General features: G+C 43.3%; 1 protein-coding gene across 2 annotated transcripts; it reads right to left on the bottom strand.

The window, feature by feature from the left end:
* Positions 1–3323: 3323 nt before the first annotated feature.
* On the bottom strand, positions 3324–16641 carry ALKBH5 (alkB homolog 5, RNA demethylase). Of its 2 annotated transcripts, XM_078861196.1 has the most exons (4): positions 15645–16641; positions 11589–11669; positions 9444–9599; positions 3324–7803 (listed from the first exon to the last, which is right to left on the bottom strand). In XM_078861196.1, exons 1-4 carry the CDS (start codon positions 16610–16612, stop codon positions 7632–7634), a joined length of 1377 nt encoding a protein of 458 aa, XP_078717322.1. In that variant the 5' UTR covers positions 16613–16641; the 3' UTR covers positions 3324–7631. The 2 variants fall into 2 exon arrangements, with proteins under 2 accessions (XP_078717322.1, XP_078717331.1); XM_078861205.1 differs by lacking the exon at positions 11589–11669.
* Positions 16642–18085: the final 1444 nt, after the last annotated feature.

Below are 18085 nucleotides of genomic sequence, written 5' to 3'. Positions count from 1 at the left end.
AATGCTGAAATTAAAACTTACCAGAGAATTGCACACCACATTCTTGTAAATGGTTTAAATGTAATGCAGCATCGAGCGAGAATCAATTATTGTGTAAGTGCGAAACTGCGACTGACACTAAACCACCAAATTATTGACCTTTGAAAGCTATTTATTTGTATTGACAAGAGTAAAAAATACCACTTTGTAGCAAGTGTAACATAGCAGTTGGAAAAATATGACTTGCATTTAATATCAAAACAATCCTAACAATATATTTAATATGCAATGTTATACAAAAATTATTGAAAAATGTGTTTGGCTATGCATGCCTACAACAAAACAAATGGAGAGGCAGTGTAAACAGCAAAAAGTCAACAACCAACTCCTGACCGGTAGTTTGACATGGTACCGAACTGGCCACGTATTTCATATCTGCATGCAAAGCCAGTTTCATTCAGTCGTAACAAAAAAAGTCTTATTATTTTCAACAAGCAATTTTTTTTATAAGTCTTCTTCACCATGTTGGTGGTGTTTACATACATATATTTAAACGTATGCATGTTATATGTATTTCACATTCATGTTGAACACCGTTAAATAAATGTGAAATCTATTCAAACAATAAACCAAAACACAAACGAATGACTGTACAACTGTCAAACTGAACCGACATAAATGTCCATAAAACATTTCAGCTCGTGTTTGTATGCATACTATAAAAATGTGAAACAGTTTTACAAATACAAGTGTACATGAATAGTTACAAATAATAAATATTAAATTTTCCATAAATTTGGGTGTGAAAAACAGCCTCCCATTAAACGTCTTAGAAACACTGCAATGAACCAACCTGCTTGTTTGCCACCTTTGGACATGTAAATAAACGCATTACTCTCTCCAGCATTGCTTCATAATACATTGTTTGGGTCAGATGGTATGAATAACATGTGTTGTAAACCCTCCTCCACCCAACACGGTCAATTGATAGAGTTATCACGTGAACAAAAGTGCCAACGTATTACTGCTTCAGCACACCAATGTGTTGGAGAGCAATCTCACAACATTTAAGTGGGTGTGAAATTTTGCCGCCTGATGATGATGGTTTTAAGTATCAGCAAAAAGTCATATCCATTTAAATGTCTTGAGATTGCTATAAAACACCCCGGTGGCGCTGAAACAGTAATAATTAACATTTGTTCACGTGACAACTTTCTCAATTGGCGTTGACGGGTGGAGAACGATTTACAGCACATTTTAGTTATGAGATCGGACTCAAAATATGAATTTTGCATTATATCTGGTTGCGAAAGCCTACGCGCGTGAAATGTCTCCAGCCGAGTTTGCCATCTCAGAATCAAAGTTTGATTTAAATGGGAAGCATTAGTTGCCAAACAAACGCAGAACTTTTGTTGATATACAGTTTGTGATTGTCAAAGGACAAGATAAGTCTATGTAAAATGCAAATGCAACAACAAATAAATTGAGGACATAAATCTTATTTATATATTAATGGGATAAATTATACATTGTAATGTTTGCCAGTTGACCTATATTGTTCGGTGTATAGAATACACAGTGACGTCAACATGCAGGTATGAAAACAGACATTGTTGCAATGAAACTAAATTAAACTCTGGGTGTCGTAAAAAAACTAGTTTGGAAATCTAAGTGGTCGGTTCACTCCCCAGAGCCAATTTGTATGAATTGACAGTCGAGTACTGTGGTTGCCTCAATCTTAAGTATTTTGTTCAAAACTAATATTGTGTGACAATTTATAACTTAAACCTCAAACCATCATATTAACAACTTTAACATTTATCAAAACAAAACACTGTTGCAATGTAATTGAAAAATATAATCTTGATTCATAAAAAAATATCGTGTTGGACTATCATCTGGTCGAATTAGGCCAAAAATGTATTTATGTGAAATATCATTTGGGACCATGCAGAGGCCCGTGCCTACTAATGGTCATCATTGATGAGACTAAGTTGGTGTAATGGAGACGAAATGAATGGTAAAATTTAAGTAAACCGACATTCTGACAGTAATAAAGCAAGTGTGCTGGTTTGTAAAGACAATTACATAAGCAAAAATCAAGTGCCATCTGTTGACTGTGCAACAGCTGCACTTGTCAAACCCTAAACCCCCTATACTTATAATGATGCCTTGTGTTAACATGGCTGTGTGGGTCAGTAGGTTGAACCGATGCCAGTGTCAAGGCACTGTGCTAAACACTGTTGAATTCTTCTAAGGTATGAGGATGGGCGACTCAATATAGAAAAACTTCTCGTGATAAGAAGAGAGCTTGATGTTCTCAGCGTGGACACCAGCACATGTTTTCACACGAGAGGAACTTCACATAGCAATGTTGGCAAAAGCGATATCCCAAACGTTATGTCCGAATCAATATCAAATGGGGATTAAAGCGACTGAAAAAGTAATGGTTGTACACAAAAAACCCAAATAAAAACAGTTTGTGATAAGATAAAAAATATATTTACCGAATTAACCACCGAAATGCACAAAGAAAAGGAAGTTGTCTCGAGTCGTGAAAGTGTCGCTTTCGGGGTAATTCTTAAATGTGTCGTGAGGCACTGATGGCAATCGGGATTCCCAATTGACTTAACTACATCGCTGTGTGCCTTGGTACCAATTACACATTTGGGTTATAAACATGAGCAATCTGAAATGTATTACAAATTTTGTAATTATTTTCTGTTCGACTTTAAATTGTCACTTTCCACTTGTTCCTTGTGAAAACTTGGAATTAAAATTCCACACGTCCTAAACCGTCACACCTATATCTATTGCTGCAAGCAAATTGTACGAGTGTTGTAAAATAATCTCCGCAAGTGCACTCAAATTTACATGACACAGGCTGGAGTATGATGAAAATGGGACCAAAACTAAGTGAACAATTATATCCTGCTATAAAAAAATGCATATATATTAGTCAAGCAAGCTTCCTATACAATTGATCAACATGCTATTGCCATTTCATTTGCTCTGCTCACTATGCCTAAACTTTGTAATAAAGTGCACATTAGTTTACATAACAAAGGGACAAAGTGTGCTTCAAGAAAGGGACTAACAAAACCTGTTTGCAGCGTACTTGGCTAAACCACTAAACTGAAAATGCTTCAAAACCAAACACAAAGGGCAGTGTTATTGATTCTGAGCACAACCCCCCAAATTAGTATTAATTTAAGTTAAAGTGCAAGACAGATGGTTACCACATCTGTAGAACTAATGATACCTTATAATACAATGGGGGAACATATTCATGTTTGTTGGAGGTACTGAGAGAGGTATGTGACATAATAAACTCACAGACTCGATGACGTTGTAAATAAAGCCTTTTTATATTGGTTGTCGGCACCTGAGGATTACAGAAGAATGTTGGTAACTTGAATCTTTAAGGGGCTGCCGCAGGCGCCAACACAGATGGAGTCAGGAGATTCCAAAAAACCAGAGTCAAGTATTGATCTTCCACGGGACCTATCAAAAGCTGCTCTCAACGTGAGGGCATTTGGTGGGATGGAAAGCCATTTAAGATTAATGTAAATTTGGCCAACAGTTGAAAGTGTACTTTTTAATTAAGTGCCAGGGATTTAACAACAACAACAGGTTAAAGAGATTGTTTAACTTTTAGCAATCGCCTCAAAATGTGTTATCTCCTACACAGAACCACGACTTTCATTCTCCCATAGAACGAACTCTGTCTACTCAAGACATCAGCTCAGAGAACAATATAAATGATAAAATGTTGCCAACATTTTACCCATATATACAAATTCATACATGTGGACACAAACAGAACAATAAGTGCCATAGCACAGTAATAAATAGGTATGCACAAATGAACCTGGAAACTTCCAAGTCACCACTTAGCGATGAAAACTCATATCCTGCAAGTCCAAGCGGTCATCAGCACAGTGGCAGTCAAGACGTACAATTCCCAGTGTTGCGTCCCCAACTAGTTTTACAACTCGTAAGACACCCATTTCCCATCATCTTCTTTCCTCAGTGTCCAACTCTGGTCATTCAGAATAGACCACAGACTATAGGACTCAATTCACAAAACACAAAGGAGGCATCACAGCGATAAACTCCGCTACTCCTGAAGTGGTTGTCTAGCTCGGGCCAGCTTGGTATAGAATTGTATTTGTTGCACTAGTTCCTTAGCTTCTTTTCTCTAGCCTTCTTCATTGAGATCATTCATAAGGATCTCTGGATTGAAATTGCAGATATAACAGGAGTTCAGCTTCATTCACCAGTGAACCAACATGAGTGGTCAGGTGGTGGATGGATCACTGGAGGTAAGAATGGGATATATACACTCGCATATTTGTTAAATGGTTAAGGCACTAACTGTTGCTGTCTTCCGTCTCAGAGTATGAATTTGTATATTATATAATTTTGACACACTATTTGTTCCGTAGGATTTTACTGATAGTGTGTGAGAGCAGCAGCATTTCATTATATGGGAGTGCAAGTGCCATTCAGACAGTAAAAACATCACTGCAGATAGCCTGGTCATAGCCAGGGTGGCACAAGAATATCTATAATGTATGTGATAAAGATCATGCTCGGGAAGACTCAGAAGAAGTTGCTTTGAGACAACGAAGGAGAAAATTAAGGTCAGTGTCAGCATGGAGTAGGTACTTGACAGAACATTTCAGAAACAATGGACAAGAGTTGTCACGACCCCAACTAATGCGCCAAGGGATACCCAGAAACGTTCACATCAATAACAAGTTTGATGACAAAAATCTCAAACAGCCACCAGTGGGATGCACAATACTTAAATGAAATATGAATGTCATAGGCGACGATTCTGAGCATCCAATTACGGCATCACGCACCTGGTGATTGTAATCCCAACATATTTATAGCATCGTTCACTTTTCACTTAGCACCGTGTATACCTTTTCCCCCCATCTTCAAATATCTGTATACATTCATACTGAGAACCAAAAGCCCTGAATATGTCAGGGAAGCAAGTTTCTCATTGAATCCTGGACGACCACGACCTGGTGTAGCATTTCATACGAGCACAAGCTTGGTTGCAATGTTTTCAACATGTGCAGTGTAACTTTCATTGACATGGCACAGATACTGGGGTCAATCATAACATTCGACGGATTTGGCCACTTTGTTAAGTCAAAGAGAACAGTCAACAAACTTCCACTACACAAGAAACATTCATTTTAACCAGGTAAATTCTTACTGGAAATCATCACCTCCTGTGACCTGGTATTCATTGTTACGTGAATATTTCCCACAACTATTTACAGCTAGTTTTCAAATTATTTAAATCTATGCTTACACCAGCACAGTGGCCTTCTTTTGCAAACAATGTCACAGCATGGCCTAATTTTTCACATGCCGCAAAATATTATATTTTTCACTTTTCATCATAACATGTGCTTGGGCAACTTCTATAATTAACAAAAGGCAGTTCAAACCAAACAATCTAGTGCACTGAATTCTACCAAACACATGTTGAAACAAAAAAATTAAAATCACATTAAGCAGCACGGTTCCCTCCGCTGAACACCTTTTGCAGAGAAATAACGTGATGCTAGCCATGTGACAGGACAACTTTATGGGTTGAGTGGCCGTGTTTTTGTTTTGTCCTCTGTAGGAGGCGACTACCGCTGCAGGAAGCTACCTGTTCAGAATACTCACACCTACGTACGCAGGCGCCGACATTGAAAAATTAAAAACATCAACGATTTTTTTTAATCCAACCTGGTCTATTGCACAGGTAATTAAAAGTGCCACACAGCCATTAAATTAGGCGAAACAAATTTTGCCATGCACACGTGGGGGAAAATCCTACACTGGGAGCCAGTTGTTAATGAAATGTATATTCAATTCAGCGGATGCAATCAACTTGTGATAGGAGAAAAATATATTATCATGCTAGTTGTATTCTTCTTGATGCTGTATGCAGTGTGAATTATTTTGTCTGACCAAATCATCCAGAATTCGGCTGATTTAGTGATTTGTTGGGTCATTCAGATCTCAAACTAATCAGCGTTGAGCCTGGATAGTGCTTGGATGAGCGACCACCATGCACGCTAGGTTATCATAGGCAGCTGGGGGGCTGTGCTACATGGTGTTCAGCATAGTTGTACTGTAATTCTATGCAGCAAAATAAGTTGTACTGTAATTCTATGTTCCTATGTCCATGCTCTCCGCCATCAACTCACACCGATCAGCATGGTGATGTATGGTCATGAAACCCCCATGAGCCAATTTCTAAAAGGCTTGTTCTCATCCTGCAGTTTACTGAGAAAAGACCTGTCCATGCCCTTCGTTATACGTGCTTCTTTAACACATTTTTCGCTCACTTAAAGCCTGGTGCTGTGACCTATTGGCATGAGGTATGCACAAATAATTATTATAACTCGGGTATATTTGTCCCCCCCTCCCCCACCAAGTATCCATCAATTTGCACCATTTCACAAGTGTGAAGAGATAGGAAACAGTCTAGGCGATTGTGTTGCCTGGTGCAGCGTGATTGTTCCGAAATGCCCATGTTCGGAGGCACAGGGGGCATTTTTAAAAGCTCCTAGGTCCCCCGTTAAACAGCAACCACATACAAGGACCCTGAGCACAATGTAACATGTTGGAAGTTGAAAAGTAATGCAAACAAATACATATTATTTGCACAACCTTTGGTAAGTGTAGCGATGAATCCTGCAGTTTCAGGGGATATGACGATTGTAAAAAGATAATAAGTCACGATAACAAAGACTTTTAAATTAGTTGAATCAGGTGCTTCTAGTCTGCACCAATTAAAAATGCCATTGGCCAAAATGAAATGGAAAAATCAGTGCCATACATGGCTGTCTCCCGAGCACCTACAGTGGTGTTTTGAACGACACCACTCAAGGTAATCAAAGCAAGTCAAGTCAGCTGTGCAGTGCGGTAGAGGGGGAATCGAAGTGACTTGCACAAGCTGCTTGTGCATGACATTGACATCCTCAACTAAACATAGACATATAACTTTGGAAATAATACAATGCATTTGTATAAACATACGGAAAAATCATTATAGTGTCGAGTTGTTAGGAACATTGCTCTTTCCACCTTACGAAAGATAACCGATTTTAAACCGAGTATAACACTGGAGTTTATATAAAAACAATTTAAACTTTGTCAATATAGACAACTCCCTTTTAAGGGAGGTTTACAACATTCTTGTAACACTGCATCCTATCAAAAGATTAAAAAAAAAATTGTTTTAGAGTTTACATGCCTTAACATTCATGCTACTGAAAAGTGACAAAACCTTTACAAATATCATCCAAAAAACACTCAAAACTTGTATCAAAAGCTCCAATAACATTTCCCCTCCACATGCCATTTGTAAAGCCCTCATGCTCTGACCCTGTGCTGTAGTTGCTCAAACGAGCATAATCTATTATGTATCAGTACCAACTGCTGCCAACGAGGGGCGAAGATCAGGCATGCCATTTCCTATCCTGTAGAGAAGCCGTGACCACCCACCTACCTGGGCACAACGCTTAAGCCAAATAAGGCCAAACCTGTCCCGTCCTCGGCTCGAAAGGGGCTTCTTGCAATGCCACTGCACAGCCCACCAGCCATGAGCAATGGGCGCGCCTCCTCCGTCTTCATACGCGCCGCCTCTTGCCGTCATGCAGGGGGCTTCCCTCATCCGAGCTGCTGCCCGAGTGAGCGAATGGATCGCCCCTTTTGGGGCGACTGCCCGGAGCTGCTCGGTGCCCACTCTTGCGCTGCGCCGCTCGGCGGTTCTCCTCCTTGTCCATCTCGAGCATGCGGGGCCTGCGAGAGGCACGGCGACGCTGAGTGAACCACGTGAGAGCAGAGCGACCGCACACATCTACAAGCAAACACGTGCTGCAGATCCAAGGGGCTTGCAGGGTACAAATTTCGCCACACGCTACTGTGGGCATCTTCAGGAGTTCAAGTGAGGAATCTCACCTCAACCTTCAATGTTGTCTGAATGGTTCCAATTAGCCTGCTGGCCCCAGGATTCCCATAATTGGATAGTGACTGGCTAGTCACTACCGCTATTCTGCTTGGTTCTTTGTCCTTCCAATTCCTGATGATGCAAAAGCTTCAGAGAATCAACGCTCAATATGCGGCCTCATCTGGAAGACCACACTTGCATTACAAGTGGCTCTAAAAACCTATGTGCTAATTGTAACCTTAAACGTGCTCTAACCTCCTGAAACGGAAGCACGTGTGGTCGCATCTGAGTGCAGGGCTGCCAAAATGTTTTTGGACGCCTAGAAAAGGATGCAAAGTGAGACTCCCTCTTAGGCCCCCTTGGCCGTTTCTGAAGCGGCCTTTGGATCTGAGGCCCAAGGCAAACTGCCCATCTGCTCCTTTTTTCTCCAGCCCAGACTGTATGCAAGCATAACTCTATAAAGGAGCAACTAGAAGACGATTAATATTAGCCTCCCTTCACCTCCTTTACCAGAAATACCCACGATAGACATTCTGGGGCCTCCAAGACTATCACTCGGTGACGGTGAGGCTGCCAAAGGCCAAAACCTCGCCGATCATCCAATTGCGCCTGGCACGTCTGCTGAGGAATCACTTTTCCGAGCACGGTACCCTGCATGTCATGGTTTGAATCTAGTCAAGGGGCATGTCTCTCACATAGGTTCTGTCAGATGTAGCACAATGCTATATACAACGCATAACTAGACGAGGAGAGGCCAAGGACAGTTAATCTACAAATTGCATAACGCGCACATGGATAATCAGGGTAACTGCAAATTAAATTATGTGTCCATCGTATGAGTAACAGAAAACAAGTTAATTGTGCATAAAATTAATTGTGCATGCGTGCCGACGTACTGCAGGAATGAACTCAACTATTTAAACTAAATTAATTTTATTTTACCAGGTAAGGCCCACTGATATATATAGCTGTTTTTCAGAAGTGACCTTGCCACATATGATATCTCAAGGAAGTGGTTTATCATGTGAACATTTATAGCAGTCAAATCATCTCAAAACATGTGGATTTTAAATGTGGATGGAAAAACCGGAAGAACTGGAGAAAAATCCACACAACCAGGGAAAACATGCAAACTCCAAATATACAGGCATCAGGGTCAGGATAGAACCCATGACCTCCTGCATACCAGGCGAGGGAGTTAACACCTTGCCACTGCGGCAAGGGTCTAAGGTTTCATTTCCAGTTCTGCACGCACTATGGGTTGACATTTTTTGGAGACATCTTTGAAAATCCGACTCATGGATTGCCATTGCATGTCTGTAGCTTCCACTGAGTTTATATTCTGTATAATGTACCACAGCAGCGAAGCCAAGCTGTGTACGGTAGCATCTGGTTAGTTGGCCGTACAGAAGTGTGCAGTGTTATATCTGGGCATTATTACATGCGAAGATTACGCAAGTTATTGCTGCAGATGAAAACTGCAAGTAGTTACCAGTGTGCCTCATGTGGCGCCGCTTTCCGACGCGATGTCTTGCGCTTGCGGGGCTCAGCCTGGTGATGGGGGTGGCGTGTGTGGGGTTGCTGGGCTGGCAGTGGGTGTGCGGGATGGTTGGCCAGGGAGTCCATCCGTGGCGCATCATCCCTAGTTCTGGGAGGCAACATGCACGAACAAAAAGATTGCACAAGGCGTAAAAAAGTAGACAAAAATACAATAGCACATAACTACCTGGTGGTTTTTGACATGTCCAGTTATTAGGTCAAAGGTAATTTTACAAAGCCTCAGAGATGAAGCTTGCAGAACCACCTGAGTAAATGTTGTGGGGTAAGATTTATTGTGCACAATGAATAAAATCTTGTTTTGACTAATTATAGTACATAGGATACCCGCAAAGTGTGTCAGAACTAAGTTGATTCACAGATTGCAGTACATAGGTAAGTACTACCCCTAGTAGGGACTTTAGATATACATTTTAGACCAGTTAAAGCATCAGAACAACTGGGCACAAACTGTATTTCATGAGCAAGAATATTTCATTACTGCACTCGGAAAGCATTTTCATTTAAATGAAGACATGGCTCAAACCGATGAAAGTGAAGGAAATCATTATCAAACACGATCTATCAACTGCTGGATGAAGGCTTGCAAAAGTTGTTGCCAACCCTCAATTCATCTAGCTCCAAAATAGGAGCTCATCTCATGAGCATCTCGTGCCTGTATCCCCATTTGTCCATCACTCCATTGTTAGTCTCGATCATCATCCCTTCAGGTGACAGTGTCCTACCCAAGCCCACTTTCTTAAGTCAATGATAGCTCTAATTTGCATTTGTTCTCCGACTGATGTGTTCCTCTTCACGTCACTCAGTCTAATGCCACACATCCACTTCTCCATACTCCCTTGCACACTTTTTAGCTTTTGTTCCATTTTCTATGCAGTGTACATGTTTATGATCCCTACGTCATAAGTCAGGTCATATGCCATCGTTATTATAATATCGAATGCAAATTAGAATGAATCCATGCAGAAATGTGCAAAGAAAGCGTCAAAGGTGGATCTCCAGATAATTGTAAGTAAAACAAAGTTACGTGCAACAAGTTTGCTAAGCAAATTAAAAAAGTGTTAGGACAACTGTTAAAACACATGAGTATATGTATGCATATATACCTCCAGCAATTAGTGATGTAAGAGGGATCAAATTGCTGAAATGAGGTGAGCAGAAGCGGATTTGGAGTGCTTTTGTAAAACTAAATTTTATAAATCAAAAACAAAACACCAAAGTGCTTATAAAGTTTTAAATCGGTGAAAATATCCGATGATATGTACAAAAAAAGACCTCTTATGTACAACCTTTTCGTCAATCCACAACCAACCCCATGGTCCACTTTCTCAAATTACCTCAGCTACAGAAGCTTTGCGCAAGACTGGTATTAATGGTGTTACGGCTGAGATAATCAAAACACAGAGTTCTGGCCAAATAAGAATACCAAAGAAGATGGGCGAGTCCAACACAGAGACCTGGGGGATGTTCAACAAGGAAATTGGACCGCACCAACTGTGTTCATCTCGCACTCACCGCACACATGGGTGTTGGCTATACACGTGTATCTATAATAAACAGTGAATAACAATGGCTCCTTCAAGGCGTCTTGGCGTGGGTGGCGGGGACATGGTGGGGAAAACTTAATACATTTGAAGCGTTGTGTTTTCAATGGTCATGAGATCTGATGAAACCGGACCATGTGACAATGAGGAAGCAATTGTTATCCTGTATATTTAATTAAAAAAAATATTTAAATCGTTAAAGAAACACATCTTGCAGAAGTTTTTTTTAAGAGTTATTTTTACAAGGTATCTGGGCACATTTGGCCTAGATGCAGGCAAAAACTATTTTGAAAATGTCATCACTTACAGCGTATGAATATGCATCCAATTGTTTGTTCGGTGTACTACAGTGATGGGTGCCACAATGTAATGAAAACTGTGCAGAAGGAAAAAAGGAGTAATCAAGCAAATTCAGTCGGCTTGTGTCATGTTTCTCCGAGGCTCTCCGGCGTAGTTATTCTATGCGTTCAGCAAACCTGACCTTGCCCACCAGCAGATTCTCAGACATTTGTTGCACATTTCAAACATCCACTCACTTGCGCAAGATAATGACAGCTCTCCTCTGCTTGATGTCTTGAGGACGTATGCAGTGCGTGATTTCATCCGCAGCATACCCACTGAAACGAGATAAGGCACAGAGAGCCCACATATAAGCCTCTCCCCTCCCCAAGGCCGGTTAAAAGCTGTCCAATTTTGTCTCTCACTGTCTACAGTCCTATACAGTACATGTGAAAATGGTGAACTACGTTTAATTTATGCATCCTGTCGATTCAGTGAACCTTTGCACTGCTATGAAACCTCAACAAGCCTGCCACACAGGTACTGCAATGTGTTACCACAACTTTGCACCAAATGGCGGCTGCTGCTGCTTATGCACGGAAGGGAAAATGAATGCACGAATTAAATCACTAAAGGTAGATGAGTATGTAATGATGGGAAAGCTCAGTGAAATTTACTCTCCTATTCAAAACAACGAGAGACTATTTTGCAGGGTCCTTTCCTTGCGTTTAAAGCACAAGGGTTTGCCATATTAAAAGTGCATTTAAATTAAGCACAAGGTTTTACCATATTAAGAGTGAAATAGTATTTTACATGACAGTTAATTAGTTACGCAAATAAAGTCTTAAATACCACAGACATGCAGGATATTTTTAATACATTGAAGGGTGGATTTCTAAAATGACTACCACACAATGTTCGACTTTACTGAGTGACAGGAGTTTAACATCCACTTTAGAGCAGACGGCAAGCACCCCATGACAAATTTTTCACACTAATTACCAAATGAGAATGTGAATTAAAATCATTACCTCCACAGAAATAGACTCCGTGACAAGAGCAATTACACATTTACTTCCCGGACAGCCTAATGGAATCATGAAAAGCAACCTCACTTATTGGTTGTTGGCATTTATGGCTTAACCTGCTGTTCTCTGAATAAACAAATTCCAAAGAAGCTGTATGCCACCAAAAAAAACCACTGGCTTTTGGCAAGCATGAGCAGGGATTTTTTTTATGCGTTTTCATTTACAGCCGGCAAACTTGTCAATTCAGGTCAATTCATCAAGAACAAATTGCAATACTGCAACTCATTGTTGGTGTTCGTCGATTACTCGGGGACATAAAAAATTAACCCGTAAAAACAAAGTTTTTCACTATAAATCCTTTATATGCGTGGCAGCTAGAGTCCTCTCGTCCTCTGGCTTGAGATGGCTGCCACCTATGGGTCAGATGATTGTCTGCCAGTATTAAGCAATTGGTAATTAAATAATAATTTTTTTTCCCTAAATAGTGTCAAATTTTGGATTTTTTTCACGAAAATGTATTGTCTCGCACAACGAGTCTGTGTGCAAAATGTCAGCTCGATTGGATCACGGAAAGTGGGTTAAAAAACGACCGAAAGATTTGCACGGTCCTAAGCAAGCAAGCAAGCGAACTTAATATAAAGGATTTAAAAAATGACGGCTGTTCCAACACCTGCCACGCTCATCATGACATGGCTTTACATTTTGACATTTGCGTGGATGCCCTTAATGGGTCGTATTCCCTTGCAGACCCCAAGTAGTCTTCTTCTGCTCATGTGGACCCATCACCAAAACGACAACTATTTCAAACGAAAAAAAGACTCCCCCCACCCCACCCTTACTAGCAGGAGCAGTTCGTTCATTAGGGCCGTTGGGGGGAGCCGCCCCACCAAGCAGCTGGAGATGAGAAATAATTTTTCTAATAAAAAATACTTTGCTATAGTTTTGTTGTTTAATTTTTGTTTTCATATATATGCTTCTTTTAACGTGAATTGCCTAACGAAGATAACATTTTAAGTTGTTCATATCAGAAACCGCTGCAACACCAGTCTGATATGTGCCTTGGGGAGGTCTCGGGGCGGCTGTGAAGGTGTCCGAGTGAGAGATTTCCCTTCGTTCATTGCGATCGTATTTTAGCCACGCGGTTGAGACCCATTGAGGCGGCGAAAAGGCGCCCATGGCTGTACTGACGATGTCACAACGCTAGGTTGCACTGTGCAAATATAGCAGGTCACGGGCCTCCACGTGGGTGGGTGTACGACGGCATGTGACCGCTATTGTACAGGACACGGTGTCTTGGTTGCCTTGGCTAATTTGTTGAGTCGTGTCAGCTGATATTTAATTGTTCTTTAGGCTTTTGGCAGTGTGTGTAGTGTGGACTTGAGGGTCTTGAGGACAGTATTTGAGTGCTGTTTTGTTTCGTATAGTTTATAAATGCCTACCGTTGGTAGATAAGGGTTCTATCACTTTCACGGGAAGGCCAATAACATGACTCACAACAGCCCTACCGACGTCACGAGCTCCCACTGCTTACTAAGACATCCCAGACAACTGGGACCGCAGATTTCTTGACTAAATATTCCAGTCCAGCAAAATTATTGTTAGTTTCTCCTGCAGGGAGGTACTTACATATCGATTTCAGTGTATGTATATACCTCATGTTGCCTGTTCAATACTGTGGTTCAGCCCAATGCACCTAAAACCACCTTATGATCCCTATCACTCCTCTTAGCAAGAACTCCAAAATGTCCCACCTATCCCTAACTATACCAGAAATGTGTATTTACAACTCACACCAACTGTCCATGAGAGAAGACAAACACTAATCCTCAACATCTTAGCAGTTTTAAGCATGGTGAGTGAGGCGTGACGCAAATGTGCAGGCCAAACACACCACATTAGCGGAAACTTAAACAAACGGTAGTAAGTAACATACTTTATACATCACATGATGTAAATGGGCTACATTCGGTCTTTGTGGAAATGTAGTTTTGGAAAGAAAATTGATGAACTGGGGCACCCTATCCTAGAATACGCCCAGTATTGAGGGCCCTGTATACCATTTAGTTACAGGAAATGTTACAAACTGACAACAGCAAACACATGGGTACATTCAATTCACACGTCTAGCATGCAGGCCACTTTGGCAATCTCTTGCATAAAAAAGTGTCCAATGACGGAAATCAATATTACGAACTGACCACAATGAAATCCGGCCACTTTGCTTGCTTACATTTTTTTCTCATGTATTTATAAATTTGTATCAATATTTGAATGACACTACATATGTCAAGCGACTAAACCCCATCCTTGCTCGCTTTCCGTCCATTAACATCACATCACCAACAGCCGCAGACATCTCTGGAATATGCTTCTCTTAAGAAACCACGTTGTGCAGGGTGGTTCACTATCTCAGGAAATGTGTGCAGTATTGACACATTTAAGCATGCAATTATGGGGCAGATTAAAGTGACTTTACTCATGTTGCGCTGCCATGTGTAAAGCTATGAACTTGCTACACACAATAACTGGGTCTAATCTGTGATTGACCAGGATTTAAATAGAGTGTATACAATCTCACCAGTGCTGGCTCTGCATTAGCTCCGACCCATTCAGGATGGCCTTAATCGGTGGATTACCTTTGAAACGTTGGTAAAAGCATAATGCTTGCCCCTTCCAATGTTTAAACTAAAATATTATCTGCTTTGCAGACACACCACTGAGGCATTGCATGCACACAGCTTGCTATCCTTGGTGCATCAAGACGTCCTCTTTCACCATTGGAACCTCATTTGCCAGTGGCAAAATATGATAGTTGGTTTTTTACCCTTTTATCTGGCAACAAAAAAACAATTATCATATTTTGCAACGGTCAAATGAGGTTCCAATGGTGTAAATGCTTACCCCTGAGCTCTCATACTCTGATGGTGCATTGTCTTTGAGTTGTGCGCCTTTTGGCGTCATCTGGTCCAACACCATGTGAGAGACGAGGCTCAAAGGAAAGCTGTCTCGGGTATGGACCAATCAACTTCAAGGACAGTGCATACATTATCAGTTGTGTTTTTTGTTTGCATTCCGACAGCAGGTTTTGTGGTCAATGCAAACATGACTCCTCGTAAAAAAGGTGTCAGTTTTGTTGCCAGATAAAAGGGTAAAAAAAACAATTATCACGTCCTCTTTCAGCATAAGTTGGAATTACAGCGTGAACACAATAACAGTCTGTCGAGGTGGCATTGTGGTCAAAGCATCATCCTACAACACCCCCCCCCGCCCAGGTCCCGCACTCGCCTGAGCACGGTGATACAGCCGCGGGCCACGGGCACGGACAGCACGGGCTTGGACACGCGTATCGGCTTGAAGCGAAACTTGCAGCCGAAGCAGAGCGCCGAGTCGCTAAAGAAAGACACCGACACGATGGGCCGCTCGAAGATGTGAATGGGGTCCACGTGCGACACGATGCACCCGCCGGGCAGGTAATCGTTGATGACGGCCGAGTTGACGAAGCCCGCGGGCAACACGCCGCGTCGCTCCAGGGGCGCGATCACGAGGTCCCGTACCCAGCGAGGGATCTCGTCCACCGAGCCCCGAGGCAGCAGCCGCTCCTGACCGGGGCCACGGCGTTCGAGCTGCGCGCCGTACGAGTAGCCCTCGCCGAAGAAGTACTTGACGCGCAGAGGCGCGCGGTCCACGGTGCCGGTGCGGAGCGCGCCAGCCTCGCCGCGTCGCACCACCTCATCGATGCGGCCCTCGATGCGCGCCACCTCGGCGGCGGAGAAGGCGATCACCTGCCGCACGCCCGTACGCACGAGTTTGGCTATCTCGTCGTCGCCGTCCTCGTCGTCGTCCATCGACACGTCCACGGCCTTGCACTCCTCCTCCTGCTCCGCGTCGTGCTCGATCACCTCCTTCTCCATCTTCACCGCAGGCTCATCCTCCTGCTGCTGCTGCTTGTCCGCGCCGCGCGGTGCCTCTCGAGCCCGGGCCGCCGCCACCGCCGTCGTCGCCGTCGTCACCGCCGCCGCCGCAGCAGCAGCAGTAGGAGCCTCCTTCTCGTCGCGGCCGTGCTTGAGGCCGCGCTCGCCCAGCTCTGTGGCGGCTGTCTCGTGCTGTTTGTTACGCTGCTGCTGCTCGTGCTGCTCGTCAGTCTCGTCGCGCTCGCCCCTGTGCTGTTGTTGCTGCTGCTGCTGTTGTTGTTGTTGCTGTTTGTGACGGAGTTTGTCGCGAAGGTCCCCGAACACGCGCGCCTCCGCCGCCATCGTTCCCGCGTGCTGCGTCCTCCCCCCCCTTGCCCCGCCCCGACGCCTCTTTACATTTCCCACAGCGCTCGCGCGTCCCATTGGCCAAGCCATTGGACGAGCGCCTCCACGTGCCGGCGGCGCAGGAGCCAATCACGGGCCGCGCACCGTCCATGCGATCTACGAAATACAACCGACGGGCGGGGTTTATTTGGGCTCCTCCCACGTTTGCACGTTTCGCGCATTCTCATTGGTCCGCCAGCGCGCACGTGGGCTCGCGCGCAGCCAATCGCGGCGGCGCGAGATTGCGGTAAGTCGTTCCGCAGCGTTTACCGTGGCAGCGAAGCGTGGCGATTCGATTCCGATTGGGTTATTGGGGAAAACTCGATTCTAGACCCAACAGCGGAAGGAATCGAACACCGACCGATTAATGACCAATTTCGATTCCCTCCCCCTCAACTTGTGCCACGGAACGATTCGACTCCAACTAGCACGATGTCGTGTCCATTATCGATTCCCAGTTTTCTTAAATTACATGTCGTCACTAACAGTTACAACAACAATAAACCATCGTGAAACGTATTTTTCGCAGTGTTTGTGAGGGCTGTGTTTATTATTTTCGTCCGGTTGGGGTCTATCCGATTTTTTGTTTCTTTTTTGAGTGTGGCCGTATCTGAACGTGACTTGAACTCTGAACCCCGTCACGGCTCTGGAGGCGATCGGGTTTTCCCACTTTAGAAGCCGAGCCGTGCCGCTGACGTCACACGCAACGCATAATTTTAGCCCTGCTTGGCCCCGAGCCAGGATCACATTGTCATGTGAGGCCAGCCGTAGCACGTTTTCATAGCTGTCAACCTAGGATCAGATTGTTCTGAGGCCAGAGTAGCACGTTTTCAAAGCTGTCAACCCAGGATCAGATTGTCTTGTGAGGCCAGAGTAGCGTGTTTTCATATCTGTCAACCCAGGATCACATTGTCATGTGAGGCCAACGTAGCACGGTTTCATAGTTGTCAACCCAGGATCAGATTGTCATGTGAGGCCAACGTAGCACGGTTTCATAGCTGTCAACCCAGAATCAGATGTTTTGTGAGGCCAACGTAGCACGGTTTCATAGCTGTCAACCCAGAATCAGATTGTTCTGTGAGGCCAACGTAGCACGGTTTCATAGCTGTCAACCCAGGATCACATTGTCATGTGAGGCCAACGTAGCACGGTTTCATAGCTGTCAACCCAAGATCACATTGTCATGTGAGGCCAACGTAGCACGATTTCAAAGCTGTCAACCCAGGATCAGATTGTCATGTGAGGCCAACGTAGCACGGTTTCATAGCTGTCAACCCAGGATCACATTGTCATGTGAGGCCAACGTAGCACGGTTTCATAGCTATCAACCCAGGATCAGATTGTCATGTGAGGCCAGAGTAGCACGTTTTCATAGCTGTCAACCCATATGGTTTACCCGTATTCTTGTACAGGAAAATGTAGGTTTCAGGT

The sequence above is a fragment of the Lampetra fluviatilis genome, chromosome 1, assembly GCF_964198595.1.
Source record: "Lampetra fluviatilis chromosome 1, kcLamFluv1.1, whole genome shotgun sequence".
NCBI lineage: Eukaryota > Metazoa > Chordata > Hyperoartia > Petromyzontiformes > Petromyzontidae > Lampetra > Lampetra fluviatilis.
Note: the sequence above shows the minus strand (reverse complement) of the source record. Positions and strands in the feature narration are given on the sequence as shown.

What these genes read in the sequence shown, in the direction of transcription:
- ALKBH5 (XM_078861196.1), bottom strand. Translation starts at nt 16,612, where the DNA reads ATGGCGGCGGAGGCGCGCGTGTTCGGGGACCTTCGCGACAAACTCCGT. An exon ending in GCTGTCATTATCTTGCGCAA is followed by an intron (nt 9,600 to 11,588) that starts GTGAGTGGATGT and finishes GTTGCCTCCCAG; the next exon opens with AACTAGGGATGATGCGCCAC. An exon ending in GCGCCACATGAGGCACACTG is followed by an intron (nt 7,804 to 9,443) that starts GTAACTACTTGC and finishes TGCCTCTCGCAG; the next exon opens with GCCCCGCATGCTCGAGATGG.